Raw genomic sequence first — 16,531 nt, 5'->3', positions numbered from 1 at the left:
AATTTAAGACTTACAAAAATTCTGGGAAAGATATTGGGAGATCCATGCTTTTCAAAAGGTCTAAACTATGGTAAGTGTGAAACATTTTGTACTATGCAAAATCCCTTCAGCCATCAAATTTAGTGTACACAAAACTAGTCATAAAACTAACAAACCAAGTGTGCACACAAACATTGCCTTAAGTACAAAACAAATGCAAGCATCTGTGTACAAAGAGTCATATTTTAGAGCTGAAAAAAGTTATTGCAATTAGCACCTATTACTTTAAAACCAAACATATCTATTTTTATATAAGATATATATTAGTCTGTAGTTGCAGATGGAAAGAAACTACAATTCTCCTCTCTCTCATCCTCACTAACAAAGTAGTTACAATAAATGGAAAACTAAGAATAGCATTGATCTTTTCTGCAATTTATTTCCACAATATCACACCCAGCTAAAAGCAACACTCCAACACTGCCTTTACTCATAAGTGTGCTGGAAAAAAAGCCCTCTGAGTGCATAAGTGCTGACAAGACTGTCCACTGCAACAGCAGCAATTGTAAACGCCCCGCAGGGGGGCACAAAGAGCAGACACACCTCAGCCTGCATTCAAAGAGAGAAAATGTAAATGCCTTTTTTACCTGTTTGCAGTTGCCCTTTAAGCAGGGACTGATGTTTGCTACTAAAGAGGGATGGGATGCCTACAGTCCCAGGTGGCAACGCAGCAAGGGTCTCAAGTTTAGCACTGCTCACAGGAGCAGTCTAGATTTCCTAACTCCATGCACATGGAACAGGTCATCACTGAATGGATGGGCTGGCTGGCAGCTGGCAACAGGACTGAGCACATTACATGGGCTCCAGCATCTCCCACCCATCAGGAAAATGAGCTGGGATCTTCACAGAAAGCTAACAAAAAGGCAGGAGAAACAACTCAGGCTTACAGCACACCTCAGTGAGCCTCCTTCACCCTCCTACTCACTCCCACACCTGCTGGTGGTGGATCAAACAAATGCAACACATCCTGCCTTGAACTCCAAGGGAAAAAAATTCCAGACTGAAGAAAAATACTTAAAGTTTGCATAAATCACAATAATTTCAAATTCTCCATTCCCAATTTCTTTTCATGACTGGTCATGATGATGTAACAGTATATCAATTGCCTTGGAAACCAGCTAGTTGGAAGATCTGAGCTGCCATACATGAAATGAGACTGCACAGATTTTACACCATTCAAACACAACATTATCTTCACTTTGGGTACATACCAGTTCTGAATTTATAGGTGCCACACATCCCTTCCATATCCATGAAATTTGCATTCTGATTTTACTCAAAAGATTTATCCTGCTGTTTATGGCACATTAAATGTTCCAGATCTATCAGCTGGACATTCCCACTGGCTTCAAACTGGACAGGGCAGACAAGCAGTGTGCACTGTCATGGTAATTCCACCTTCCAACTCCATCCTGTGCCAGGTTCACTCCTAGGTTAACCCCTCTCCTTAAGAAGCAAGGACTCACTGAAGGACACCAGGAGAACGGCCCAAGGGAAGGTGACAGCAGCATCAGCCACTCCTTGAAGGGTCACCACAGGCAGAGTGGCCAACCTTCCACAGAGCTTCATAGCATTCCAGAGCAGGACAGAACAGGCCATTCCAAGAGACCTTTCAGCCTAATAGGTCCCTGCTTACCCATACCAACCTGATAAAATCAGTAGCTTATCTTGGTTACCTTTCTTGCCACCAAAAAAACCTAGAATTTTGCTGTGTCAGCTCCAAGCCACTCACAGTATAGAATACATCCTTGGTGGCATAGGCTGTGGCACAAAAAGCCCACTACCTCAACTGATGTTTGGAAATCAACTTGGTCAGAAACAACTATTAAAGTCAACTAAGTCATTATGATGTCATCTTCCAACAGACAGTCAGAAATCAAAGAATATTTATGAATATTTTCATAATCATACTTTCCCTTTTAAGGATAGGAAACTTCGCTGTTACTTGACTTCATGTTTGATGAATTATGAAGACAAATCCTGATTTTGACTTAAACCAGAGTAAATTCTGAGTGGTATAAAAGAATTTAGGCCTCCAATATCTTCAGGATGATACCTCGCAGAAAAAGAAATTATTGTGTTGCAATGTAATGCTGCAGATGTGTAGAAAAGATCTAAGGCAGCACAACCAACTTGCTTTGAAAATGTAGAGAATTTAAAATCTCTTTTAAAGAGAGATAGATGGACTACTGAATTTTGCAAACGTTTAACCAAAGATGAGCTATATGAACATGCTTCTACAGGAACCCAGTATTTGCCTGTGATATACCCTGCCAAGGATGAGGCATTTCATAGTTCAACAAGTAACATCAACAGGGCTTACACATCATGTCTTTATTCTTAAATTGAAATTAATCTCCTTGCTATTAGATATTCATTACATGTGACAAGACAGAAAGAATGCCTAAAATAGGCATATTTTAGATAGATCCAAAAATATGTCTGCCCTTTGATACATATGTCATCACATCACTACAATTACATGTAATGTTATAATTACACCATGCAGAGATTGATGGGGCAGATAAACTACAGAGCAACTATTTGGATTGCCTTTTGACATGACACAATATTTTAATTACATGACTCAGTGCAGTACTTTCAAAGACAGACTGTTAAATGTCCACCTTTACAAAGGAGGGTTCATTTTTACATATCTATTTTGAATGTGAAATAAAATGAAACAAATAACAGCTCTTTAGAACCTTTTTGTTCACATTTAATTATTATGAATATATTATGTTTGGTCTCTAATTTTGTTGACTGGCAATTGTCAAAGCTAATAGATAGCCATAAACACTTATACAGTGACTAATTTGAGTTTCAATATCTACTCTGTCACAAAAATCAGGCTCTTCAGGCACAGTTCCAAAAGGTGACCTGGTCCAGAAAAAACATCTGCCCTCTGAAAAAAGCCAAAACCTACATTTATGTGAAAAATTCCTCACCGTGTTTTTAAAATGTTTATGTTATATATGGAGAGTACAGTTCACCTTGGGTGAGTCTCACTATTTCACAACCAGTAAAATGCCAATGGTGTCAAAAGTCACATCTTTAGAAGCAGCAATGAATTTGGCTGAGTGGAAAGAGAGGTCAAGGCTAGGTCAGTGACACCTAGTATAGTCACTCACTGCCCTCTTCCTCCCCTTTTAAAAATAAGAAAACCAAACAAATATGGCTTTATATAGCACTGAGGAGGAATTTATTTTAAAAGCTGCACTTAAACCCTCAAAAGAAAAGCAAGTCACAGCATTCTGGGCTGCCATTCAGTTCCCAGCCTTTTTCTTCCCAACAGAGAGCTGCTCAGAATTCCTGAATTGCTACAGGTGTCATAAAACAAGCTCCAAGGCCACCTTTGCCTCCCTAAATTCAACAGCTGCTCATCCTCACTCATTAAAAATCTTTTGCTACACTTTGAGGTGTATAAATTCATATAGATGGCTCTAGTTCCAAGTAAACATACTCATCTCATGGTGATCTCCAGGACAGCAGGAGAATTACAGGATAGTACCTGCCACAAATACATGACCCATCAAACCTAGTAACACAACAGATTCCAGGGATTCAAAAATACAAAAGAACCTCAGATATCCATATGTATCTGCCACCAGCTGCAGAGACAATATACAGACTCAATGCATCACTCAGTACCTTTTGAAACAACACAGTAAATTCAATATTCATGCTTACTTCTTCAAGCCTGTTCTCACTTACTCTAAGGTACATTATTCAGCACCACAACAGCAATAAAATTAAAAAGCGGAATTTATCACATGATGGAGAGAGATTCTATTAAATTAACACAGCTGAACTTTTCAATAATTTAACCATCTCCCTTTCTACCCAAAACATTTTAATCTGTGAATATGCTGATTCAAAAAGTAATACTCACAGTTGCTTATAACTCCCCCAAGTGGGTCACCCTTGAAATCAAACTCAATATCCATGTATTTTCCCTGTGAAAGCAACAGATTTTAAGATTACAATTTCTGTTTAAGAAAAATTGCCCGAGACATTAAGGTAGTTGGTTGAAAGGTTAGAAGAGTGATCTGACAATGTCCTGTCAGATTTTTGAAAAACAGAAAATTATTCAAACCTTCTAAGACATTATTACAGCCAGGGATTTTTATGAATTAAGTGGGTCTGTAAGCAGTAACTTGCCCAGTTTCTCAGGTTTTGTGAAGGAAACGCACATTATACAAACTTCCATCGGAGTGCCAAGAACACCAAGTAACCCCTGTAGCAATTTAGGTATCGCCATGCTCATTTACTGAAGGATGCAGGGAGGAATTATCTTGCAGGCAGCAATTCTTTCCTCACTGGGAGCTGTGGGAGCTGAAGGAGAGCCACTCCGTCTGGCCCGGAGCAGCGGCTGGCAGCGAGCACTGCACATAATCACGGGACGTCTGTCCCTGAGCGTGTGCCTGCCTTGTAAAAGTGATGGATTTTTCCCACTGAACTCTTTCCCTTGTAACTCAGGAGACCAGAGGCAACAATTAACGGGCTGTCACCGCACAAGCCATTGCAGTCCCAGCCGCGCTGGCGCAGCGTGCTTCCTTGACTCCTGCTTGACTTTTCCGCATCGCACAAGATCACTCCGGTCCTTTGGATCATTTTAATTTATTTGACAAGTGCTCAGTGTAGTAACAGCTACATTTAACAGTGACAAAGCAGACAGGCTGTGCAGAAAAGGCAAAAGCCGCGCTGCTTGCGTTGGCAAGGGAGTTAAAGATAAAAGCTGCTGGTAGTAATTCAGCCAAATTCCACCCGCTGGCGCGTACTGAACAGAGGACTCTGCTCGCTGTCAGGGGGGTGAGGCACTGCAACAGGCTGCCCAGAGAAGCAGGGCAGGCTCAGGGCCAGCTTGGACAGGGCGCTGAGCATCCTGGTCCAGTGGAAGGTGTCCCTGCCCATGGCACGGGGTTGGAATGAGATGGTCTTTAAGGTCCCTTCCCACCCAAATCTAAGATTCTAAGACAAAACCAGTACATTGAGAAGCCTTGTGTTTTTACTTCCTTATTCAGCACATTTAGGAAGAGATTGGGCTTTGTTTATTTTTCTACTTTACTTTTTATTACAGAACATAAAAAACCAAGCACTTTTCACTGACTCACTCAAAGATACTTTCTAATTTACTGGGTATTTTGTCAAGATTGGCTTGACTCTATTTAAACTCTATTTTCCTTCCTGTACTGTCTTGTTCAAGGTTAATTCTGAGCTGATTCGAATTTCAGAGATAAAAAAATTAAATTAGATAATCAAATTTTCATTTCCCAAGGACTGGGATAGCTGGGTGTTTCCAAAACTATTTTTAGCCCAGTGTTTATAAGCAAGGACTTGAAAGGCAAAATAGTTGTTAGTTCTACTTTGTCCTGGGAAGACTTCTGGGCTGTCTGTTCATCATTTCTGTAGTGGCACATCTGATAATTGCAGTCTTCATACCCTTTCTATTAAAAACAAAATATTAAAAATCTCTACAGATTTTTAATAGGCCCCAAATTTTGACCCTGCCCTTGTTATGAAGGTCCCTTGCTCTGTTCACAATCAGTGGCAATGAGCTGCAGAAGGAGCATTCACAGCCATGTGGAACATCATCGACTCTTGAGAATCAGAAGGGAAGGGGAGGAAATCTCCCAAATGGAACAAAAAGCTGCTCTCCAGTCTCACAATGTCCAGAACTTTTATCCATTTGCTTTCACTCACAACACATCCTTCTCTCAGTATATTGATTTTCCTTCTCTTGTCAACTTCACACATCTCACAATACTACTCTTCTGGACACAAGTGAGCAAATGACAGGGTTGTATTCGGCTTTCTGATTTTAGCAGGAGAAACCATGATACGTACTCATCCTTCTGAACCTCTCAACTCTAGCAGCAACTTTTCTGTTCAGTTTCATGCCCAAAAAAAGGTTGAACTAGTTGATTATAAAGAATTTAGGAAAAAAAAAATTACAAATGTTCATATTAAAACTGAAGTTGTAAACACATTTTGAAATGTTACAGAAAGCAAATGGGAACCTGAAGTAGTCATTTTAACATAAAAAAAACCAAAAACTTATGGATGGAAAACAAGATCACATGGGAAGATATACTTGCTAAGCAGAGCAGTTGCTGGACACATGATCTCTGACACTAAAGCCACCAGTGCCAGAAAATTAAAGAATCCAGCTGCACTGTAATTATTTATTATGTTTTCATCCAGTCACAGGCTGCCACATCCTAATTTTGTTTTTTCTTTTTTGGCTTCTACTTTGACAGCCAATTGAACTCCATGCCCATATGAGAAACCAACAAGATTTCAGGCAGGGAGGTGAAACATCTTTTAAGAGGTGTCACTAATAGTGACCTACTAACACACTGGGGAAGGAGAACATGCGCCCAGGAACAAAATGAAATACTGATTGTTGCTGAATACTGTTTACCTTCCTCAAACACCACGGTCCTCAGACAGCTACAAGAAAGCTCCCCAAATTATTTCTTCCCTCTTTACAGATACATGGTAAAATAGAAATAGCCAACAGCACAACACATCCCTAGAAAAGGACTGAAGAAAATACTTACAAATCTAGAGGAGTTGTCATTCCGCACAGTTTTGGCATTTCCAAAAGCTGGAGAAAAAGAAAAACAAACACAACAAGCAAATTCATCAGCAAAAAAGTATTTAAATGCTAAAACATCTAGGTCTGCTTATATATTTAAAGGAATTACAGGCTTCCAAGGAACAATGCTCAGTTCATTGTATGGGCATCAGTCCCTGGGGTCAGAATATGAGAGAATGATCATAAATTACAAAAACCTATGGAAGTCCAAAGAAGCTTTGTCCCAACACCTTCCTTGTTTAAAAAGCTAAAGAAAAATATACAAGAGGAAATATTTCCAAAACAAAACTGTACCCATATTAAGTATACATCTTTGGGGTTTGAATCAACAAATTCATAATTTTATTACCCAGATAGCTTTAAATACAGGAAATACTTCTTCCTTTTCATTTCAGAGAAAGAAATGAATCCTAGATCCCACAATATGTTAAAAGCTGGAGGCCAGCGATGAGGAAATTACAGAATGACACTTAAAAATTGTTTGCATAGAATAGTTTAATCAATGCTTTGAAATGGATTTATTTACACCACTTCAACTCATTAATCCTACCTCAAGCTGAATATTAATCAGCTGAAATCAGTCAGATTTACAATGGAAGTTTGTGTTCAGCTTGATCTAAACTAGCTCTCTGCACAGTTTGGTTTGAATTTCTTTAGCTCAAGTTTTATGACAATGAAAGTTCTCTGAGGAAGGAGTTCCCAGGGCAGCATTCAGATGGACAGTCAGCATCCTAGAGCATGGCCAGGACAAGAACTCAGACTGGAGGACAATTCAAGCTCTAAAACTCACACATTGACATGGAGTCGAACAGGAGTGTCCCCTCCATCATTAGGTACAGCACTCCTACTTCCAACAAGAAACTTTATTTATCCCAGTATTTATTTACATAGCATATATATATATTCTAAGATCAGGTCAAGTCAATGTTTTTTGGACAGAAATAAATACATGCCTTTAGGCTTCCACAAACTTGCATGAGTAGACTTATTCTTGACCAAAGAACTAGAGCCAAAATGAAAAGTTTGTTGATCCTAAAGGCCAGGATAAGTGAAAGAATTGTTTTTAAAATCTTTATGCCCTGCAATAAATCATCTTTTCAACAACCAAATCTCTGAGCTGCATTTTCTTAAACACAGTGCTGAACAGTAAAGTCATTTATAACTGCATGGAGTTAAGCACAAATGCTCCATTATAAAGTGTGAGACACATTCCTTGGTTTTCCTTAAAGTTCATTGTTTCTAAAAGTTAATTTACAGTAGCAACTGTAGTTTAATAAAAATAATCCCATAAGATAAATTATGCATATGTAACATTTACGTCATTTTCTTGCACTGCAGTTTGACTGAAACAGAGCTACATAACCAAAGAAAAATAAATCTAACCACAAATGCCTAATTTTTGTCTAAAACCTATATAATCAGCTAGACTTGCTCAGTTTTTATTCCTTATGGAATAAGCCAGTGTCCAACCTTCCAAAAAAAAAAAAAAAAAAAAAAAAAAAAAAGCTAAACCAGCATTACCAGCACATCAAGTAGAACAAATAGCACCTTAAAATGATAAGGCAATCTTCAGTAAGCTTAGCTGATTCCTCTTGCATTAAAACAAAGCTCCACAAACCAACAAGAAGTCAAATCCATTTGGCAGTCCCTGGGGAATGATCTAGCTTTGGCAAGAAAAGCCCCCATACTCACCACGCCATTTCTGTCTATATCTGAAATCTGCTTCCAGAACAGTGATAAAACAGCACAGCTCTTCTCTGTGAACCCAAAACAATGGAGGGTTGCAATCCTCCCATTCAGCTTTAAGGGGAACACAGCCCATCGTCAAAGAAAGGCTTATCCAGCACTTCAATTATTCTTAAATGTCAACATTTCATCCTTTCTTTGCAAGTCTTTGCTTACAATTTCTGTTTTGTGTACAAAGACCACGTTTTAGCCATCCAGTTCCACAATTTCCTGCGTTCTCTTTCCTTTTTTTTTTTTTTACTTTTCCCTCAGTTCTCACTTGCAGAGCCCCTGTCCCCTATAGACTCCAACTCATCACATATAAGCAAGGCAATAAACACAATATTGACACTCAACAGTCTTTACAAACACCACATATGATCTGGCCATAAAGCCAAATTGTCTTTTGACAACTGACTTTGTCTCAGCACCACAACAGCTTTGAAAAGTCTGGGAAAGACTGAGCCAGGAATCGACACAATAGATCTAAATAAGTCAGTGCTAACCAAGAAACTTCTGAAGGCAATTATTAGACAATGGTTCAGAACTGCAAGCTTTGAGGATCATATATCTTATCTCCAGAAAAAAAAAAAAAAAAAAAAAAAAAATCATGTTTCTGGCAGCCAACATCTTTAAATTAAAACTACTAATTTAAAAAATAAAAGTCCTTCATGGGAGAGCAGGAATGGCAGCTGTCAGGAAGAACAGGCCAACAGTCACCAGATCCAAGAAACAATAAATCTCAGGGAACAAAAGACATGCATATGGATTGGCTTAGTTTTCTCTAAGATCCATTTCTCCACCTTTTTTTTCCCCTAAAAGAGAAATAATGCCTTACAGAGGTTGTTTGTTTACTAGAGACTATACTAATATGATTTGGGAGGAAATGAATCAGAGGGACTGAAGTCAAGTCTTTTGATAGAGACGAATATCATCAAGGCAGGGTTAAGAAGGGTAAGCCCTCCGAGAGCAGCAGGAGGAGGCTGGGAAGTATGACCTAACTTCCTGAGCTCTTCCTTCACGAGGGAAACCATTTTCTTCTCAGGAAAACCTACACACAGCTGGAGAAAATCTTGCAGTTGTATCCACATAAAGCATCTCCTATGGTTTTGGATACCAAATAAGAACAAAACATCATCAGACACAGTTTTCCAAACCAGCTCAGTGGAACACCAGTACTCACACAGGTAATATGTTCACAAATACTCTGTGAGATTCTTACCTTCAAGGACTGGATTTGATTGCAAAAGTTGTTCTTTTACTTGATTAACCTCTGCCCCTTTTCCACACACAGCAGCTACGTATGACATGACAAGTTTGCTTGCCTCTGTGGGGGAGAGCCAAATAAAACAGTGATAAGCATTGGCAAGAAGGCCATAATATGATTTTACAGACTAAATCTCCATCACGTTTTCTCAATGCCAGACAGGAAATGTGAGCACATTCATTTCAGTTTTCTCCTGCATTGTTGTACCATCTGGAAATGCAGAAGGAGCATACTCTGCTCTGACAGCCATGCCACTACACCAGCAATTCTCTTGATTTAAAAACCTAGAGCCTCCACCCAAGCTAAAAAGAAGCCACCACTGGATCCAGCACCTTACCCGCTCCTTTTTCATTTAGCCTCAGTAAGAGACACTCTTCAAGGGAAGAACATTATCCCCTGCTGACACATTGGAAATGTTTTAATCTAGCCTGAAAATCAACAGGCTCAGGCAGTTTCAAGACACAAAATTCAATCAGTTTATATCAGCAGATACACAACAAGTGCAAACACACACTTGTACACATGTCATTACAACTATAATATACAAGCAGCTGAGTAACTGCAACATCACATAACATGCTGCAGTCTGTTTGAAAATAAAACCAACAGAGAAAGTGAAGTATCCATTTAAACAATAAAACTAATTTGGAGGTGCTTTTAAGAAAGTCTGGAACAATTTTTAGACTCTCAGAGCTGGGTTCATATGGGTGCTAATCACCAATGATAGAATGAAAGATTAGATAATCCATCCAACCCTTATGTTTTTGCTGGTCAGTAAAAAGCAGCTGGAAAATTATTCTGCTTATAAAGAGATTCTGTAATGGTTACTATGATGTAAGACAGTGAAATTTGAGGCAATATTGCCTGATATACAATGTAATTACTAACAGCTGGAAACCCTATCAATTCAAGACTGTGGTCATTAAAAAAAATCATTACGTTACATTTGTAACAGATCTTCAGAGATGTGTTACAAATTTAAGGGACTCATTTCAGGAAAGAACTGACAGATGAGACATTATCCCTTGGATTTTGATTTTTCCTATTTAATCAAATTTGTTTGTTAGCATTATATTGCTGTCCCATGTTGCAGAGGAAACTGAGCAAATCTGCCACACAGGAAGCAAGTAGAGAGAAAAACTATTGGTGTGTTCAGAAGGCTCCCATCTCCTTTATTTGTGCCTCAAACCCAGCTCTCATTTTTGACTCTGCTTCCTTCAGAGCTTGGAATTACCAAATTATTTAATTTGAAATATTTCCTAAAACAGTCAACATCCTTAAGCATAGGCACTCAATCACTGAAAGAAACATGCACTGAAGCAGCAAAAAAACTATTATAATAGTTTATACACAATGACTTCAGTACAGGCTTTGAACATCAGCAAAAGAAAATAAAGGCCCTTTCTTTTATCAGGAATTCTGTTTGGCCCAAGAAAGACATCAGGAAGGGAGTTATCACCCTAACATTTCAAAACATTTAAATACACCCCTTGTTCTGGTGATGAACCATGTTTTCTTGCCCAATGTTACTATCAGTTAACATTAAAAACATGCAGAGAAACAAGGACAAAATTGGAAATAAATAAAAATAACCTGAACTGTCATCAGTTGGGTAAGTTCTTCCAGGTCAAAAATGTCAAATATTCTGGCTACCAAAAATTTTAAATACAATTATTTAGTGTATCTGTACTAAGAAGTTTGTTTTCTTAACTCCAGGAACTTCCTACCCTCTCCGCCCCCTATTTTTCACTTACCTTTATAAAAAAGGAATAATTCATATTATTTCCCATATGGCTATAAAAATTACAGAACAGTCAAAATCTCTATACCAATCTAAATCTACATAAAGAGAAGTTCAACAACTCAACCTCTGATTCACTTTTCAAATTAATAAATCAATAATATGTGCACCTCAGTTGTATGATGTGTTCAATAATTCACAGCTCCTGAGGAAATCAAGACATTAAACACCAACTCTTTGGTGTACAGAACTCTTTGCTGAAGTCTGAACTTCTAAACAGAACCTCAAATAATCATATTAATAAGAATTTGGGGGTTTTTTTTAATCTACACTTCTACTGAACACATTTTCCCCGTCATTGAACTGTAAATAAAGATGATATTACAAGACTTCAAGACTTCTCAATTGGATGCCACTAATCAAAGAGCACCAAAGATGATGCCTACACTTTATATGTACACCAAAATCTTGGAAAGCAACTCTTTGTTACCTACTTTTGAGTCTTGCTCAGAATAAGCACACAAAGCCCCACATATTCTCAGATGCAAAGGAAAAATCTCTCAAATTACTTGGAAACAGATGTATGCCTTCCTACCCGCTGCCTCTTTTGCAAGTCACCTCTGTTTTTAAATTGCTATCTTTGAAAATAACTGGCTTCTTTCTTTTTTAAAGTCTACCTAAAATGTAATGCAGTTATGCAATCCTCACTTGGTTTCCAATCTTCCAGTTTAAAAACTAGCATTCATTTTCAAGGAAATGTCAGCTTTGCCTAAGAAACTCAGTGTTCTGGCACACAAGCCGATCTTAGCACTGCAGCTGAGCACAGTGTGCAAAAAGCTGATAAAATTTCCAAAGTAATCAGCTACAGTTATTTCTTTTCCTCAGATAAATAGCATAATCCAGTTTTTAAAGGCATGTATTTATTGAGAGACAAGTGGAAGTATCAAGTCTAGAAAACTCAAAGCATTTCAGTTCTTCGTGTCTTCAAGTTTCCCACCAGAACAGCCTAAATGTTTTCTGGCCCTTGCAATACTCTGTGACAAGTCAGCATTACTTTGGGACAACTCTAGATACTGATGAGGACACTGTACTAACATGACATGCGACTTCAACGTGGTGACAGTGTGAAAAAACACTTTTTGATGTGAGTTCATGGCTGCAGCAACAAGTGTGGCAGCACTCACTTTCTGCACTGGCCAGACACACAGAGTTACTGACAGCTCTCAACTCTTACCAACTCCAGCTTCCCTTTGCAAGACTCTGAACAACCCTGGAAGTTTTTTAATCAGATCCTAATTGTCCCTTACCTGTTTTCCCAGCTCCACTCTCTCCTGTAATAAGGATGCATTGGTCTTTGTCCTGGTCCCTTAAAGACCTGTAGGCTTCATCAGACAGAGCAAAGCTGCAAAGAAAGAAAAAGCCAATTGAGCATTCACTTTTCAGAATATAAAGTCCCACAGAAGCAAAATGGATACTTTTTCTCAGAGGCTTGGCTGGATCTCTTTCAGGAACAAACAAAGATAATCTTGAAGTTTTCCTAAACATAGCAAAGTCAAAACAAAATAACAGAATTTTAGGGAAGTGTTCTTCGTTGAACAAAGAGTCATATTCTCCACTGAAAAAACATCAATGCAACATCAAGGCATGATTTGTCTGAAGAAGTCTCTAAGATAAAAGAAAGAGAAGAACCCTGAGCAATAATTACACCATAAGCCAGGAATTCTACTCAGTAGGAAGAAATCTCACAACCTTATAAATCACTGAGCATTTTAAGTCTTTGGATATAGCTGGTCTTGTCCATGAATATGCAGAATTATTTCCCACTAACTGTGTTCTTAACCCAGTAAGTGAGATGTGATGTAGGGAACCTAAAGAATGTAATAAGAACCAACAGATTTCCTGTACCAAAAATGTCTTTTCCTGGAGCTCAGAATATCATGACCCTGAAACTCCTGGGCTGCAATTTGAATCCAGATATGCTCTGCTGCCATGCAGCAACATATACTTTGGAGAAATGCAGACGTTTTACTTATATTTAGTTTTCTTTAGAAGTAATTTTGAGACAGAATATAGATTTTATTTCAACTGCATTTTTCAATTAATGGATTCAAGTACTCTGGAAACTAAGCATTTTCTCCTTGGAAAAACTTAAACAAGTATTATTAGAAAAAGGACATAAAAGCAAAATCCAAATAAAAAGGCACACGTGCATAACCCAATTAAAGAAAATACATGATATCCAAACACAGCATATTTTTACGTGAAATAAACAGCTGTTCAACAGACCAAGTGCTTTGCTATATTACCGCATCTAGTAAAATATTTAGTGTTTATATATATCCAAAAGTGGATATTGTTTATTATTTACAGCAAACAAACCGTGTATCAAAACCAGAAATGAACTCTCAGGTCAACATAAGATGCAGAGTCGTTGCAGTTTCAATGGACTTTTTAGAAACTTGATTCTTCATTCTACAGCAGTTCAGGAGCTTTGCATTCAGCTGATAACAGCAAACAGATCAAGTTTTTGTTTTGAACAACACACAGTGCTTTTTTTTCCACACACAACCACAGCTCCTTTACAGAAGAGCAAGCTCTTTGTCATGACACCAGTTATGGGAAGCAGGAACAACACAATGCAAGCAGTAAAAGCCATGCAGGGCCTTTTCTAGAGGCTCCTACTGCTGCAGTTGGGAAGCTCCAAATATTAAACCTACATATACTAAAATTAGTCCATACTATTGCTACCACTGACCCTTAGCTTCAGGCTTCTCTCCCCAATTTATGGCGTGTTGGCACCAATTTATCATCAGGTGCATGTGCAACACCATTTTTGCTACTTCCTCATCCCTCACCTGTATTAGACTCATCTCACATTTGCTTATTTGGGTTTTGGTTTTGTTTGTCTGTTTGTCTTTATGGCCACATCATGTTACCAGCCCAGTCACTCCGCAAGAGTCCCAGGTAACTAAGTGAGGGGCATGCTGAAAGATTTGGAAATTGGGGAAATTAAATACCTCACAGCTCCCTTGCTCCTAAGCAATAACACCCTCCCCTCCCTCTCCAGGGCCTGCCAAGGATGCTCATGCCATCATTTCCCCCCTCTTTGTGTCCCTCCCATTTTCTCTCCTGCAGCACATCTGCCTGCCCAGCTCCATCGCCTGCTCAGGGCTCCACCTCTGTCACTGCTTTTCTTCAGCCTGTTTTGTCCAAGGCACTAAATTACAATTCTCCTCTCTGCACAGATGGCTGGAGCATCCACTTAACACCCGTGATCAAAGGTCATTAACTCCTTTTGATACATATCCCACTGAACCCGGAGCAAGGCTGATCTCTCAAACCCTAATACTGCTGTGCCGATTGAAGCATTTGAACTCAGCGGTTCAGCTGGAGGTGAAAATGTGTTTACGAGAGAGTAGCAGCCTGTAATGTTTTTAGCATTACAACAAAGTCACATTGTGATGTGGCCAACATGCTGGAGAACTAGCAAAAAAAAAAAGATATAAAATATTCTGCTGCTGCTGCGAGACCATGACACAATTTCTGGCACCCATTTTACTGTTTGGAATCCAAACTACAGTAGCAATAACACTTTACCAGACTCTGTTACCGGACATATTTAGGAAATTAATAATATTTGTTGACTGTTGCTGCAGATATACTTGCAATTTGAAAAGTACAACAGCACTCAGAAAAGCTTATTCCGGCACAGATTGCCTTCCTTTTTGCAAGGAAAAAATTAAAAGCAACAGGATGAAGATGAAAGAAATAAACAGCACTGAGCATTCATGGGCCACTTGAGACAAACTTTAACAATAATGCTGTGATTTCCACAGGTTTAACTGAAGGAAACTGTCTTTCGGCAAGGTAAGACTGAGATGTTACTTGAATTTACAGACTGGATGGCTCATTCTGTGCCTCTTGTCCTTCAAACAACCTTGGCCATCAACAAGTTTTTCACTTTTGAAACAATTTTCTTGGCAGTAGTTTCCCACTGGAAAATGAAATCAGCATCAAGCACAGAGGAAGTATTCTCTGTTGATATACTGAGTTACAAGTTAATCAGCTTAGTACCCATTCATCTTTACTAATACACTGAATTTAGGTTTCTCAACAGCTCCTGTCAAAATGTATTTTACTGCTTGATGTATTTATTAACTCTGCCTGCGCTGCACAGTTAAAGACACCAAGACATGCTTTTTCTCTTTCTTCCACAGAAAAACTGAGAGCCTAATACTGCAATGAGGTTTTTGAAGTTGGAGGAGAGAGGAGGATTTCATTCAGTACTGGTTTAATCCAATCTAGTCAGAGATTTCCTGCCATTTTCTCCAATCTACACAACCCACAAAGCCTAATACTCCACCAGGCTATCAAATATTATCTACTACAGATAAAAGAAAAAATAAGTCAACTCATTTCAAAAGAAGTTTTGCATAAGTTCTTCTCAAAAGTGACCCAGTAGAAGCATTGTAAAATCTACCAGTGATGTTTCAACCACTGTTGCAACAATCCAGTTGGAGGAGGAATAACCAAGAGTCTGTTTAAACAACTAAGACTCTTCTTTCTGGCACTGCAAAAGAGCAATAGCACATTTATGTCAGTCTGAACAAAGATCTTTATCTCAAAGAAAAAGATAGATCTATTCAGATGTCATCTTGACTTTCATGGCACCACATTACACCTCACAGTCCTTCCTATTATCAACATCTATCTTTGCAGTAACAGAAAACCCAAACAAAAATGAACTTTGAGTCTTTCAGTTCAAACTCTCTCTGATAAAAAAACACCAGAATTTCATGATATTTCCTATTTGTTTAAAAAACAATTTCATTCAAGGTCATTTAAGTTTAACACATATTAAGGGTCTATAGACCACAAAGAATCCTAGCCTTTTCCTTTTAGCAACATGAAGAGACATGGCTCTGTGAAGTCAACATTTGCAACCATGGATTTAAACCACATACCACTCTTCAAGCCACCTCACAATTACAGAGCCAAAGTAAAATTTTAGCATAGTTTAAAAAGCAGTTATAAACCATGTGTTTCGAATTAGCTGATGAGTGCGTCAGCAGTGTCAGTTACCATACCTTATAATAAGCTCTCCTTTGATTTTTAGGTTTTCATGGAGGAAGATGACATTCTCTTACCACAACAAACA

General features: G+C 38.5%; 1 protein-coding gene across 4 annotated transcripts in view; it reads right to left on the bottom strand.

Annotated features, from left to right (window-relative positions):
• The window catches only part of MYO1B (myosin IB), a 184,672-nt gene that overhangs the window by 46,054 nt on the left and 122,087 nt on the right, over positions 1-16,531 (bottom strand). For all 4 annotated transcript variants that reach the window (XM_083865155.1, XM_083865157.1, XM_083865154.1 and 1 more), the window contains exons 4-7: positions 12,681-12,775; positions 9,588-9,692; positions 6,603-6,649; positions 3,932-3,995 (exon numbers count right to left, since the gene is read on the bottom strand). In XM_083865155.1, coding sequence (XP_083721281.1) covers positions 3,932-3,995; positions 6,603-6,649; positions 9,588-9,692; positions 12,681-12,775 — 311 coding nt within the window. The remainder of the gene's footprint in view (positions 1-3,931; positions 3,996-6,602; positions 6,650-9,587; positions 9,693-12,680; positions 12,776-16,531) is intronic.

Source organism: Zosterops lateralis, assembly GCF_965231275.1.
Source record: "Zosterops lateralis genome assembly, chromosome: 7".
Taxonomy (NCBI): domain Eukaryota; kingdom Metazoa; phylum Chordata; class Aves; order Passeriformes; family Zosteropidae; genus Zosterops; species Zosterops lateralis.
This window is presented reverse-complemented; position numbering and strand designations above follow the sequence as displayed.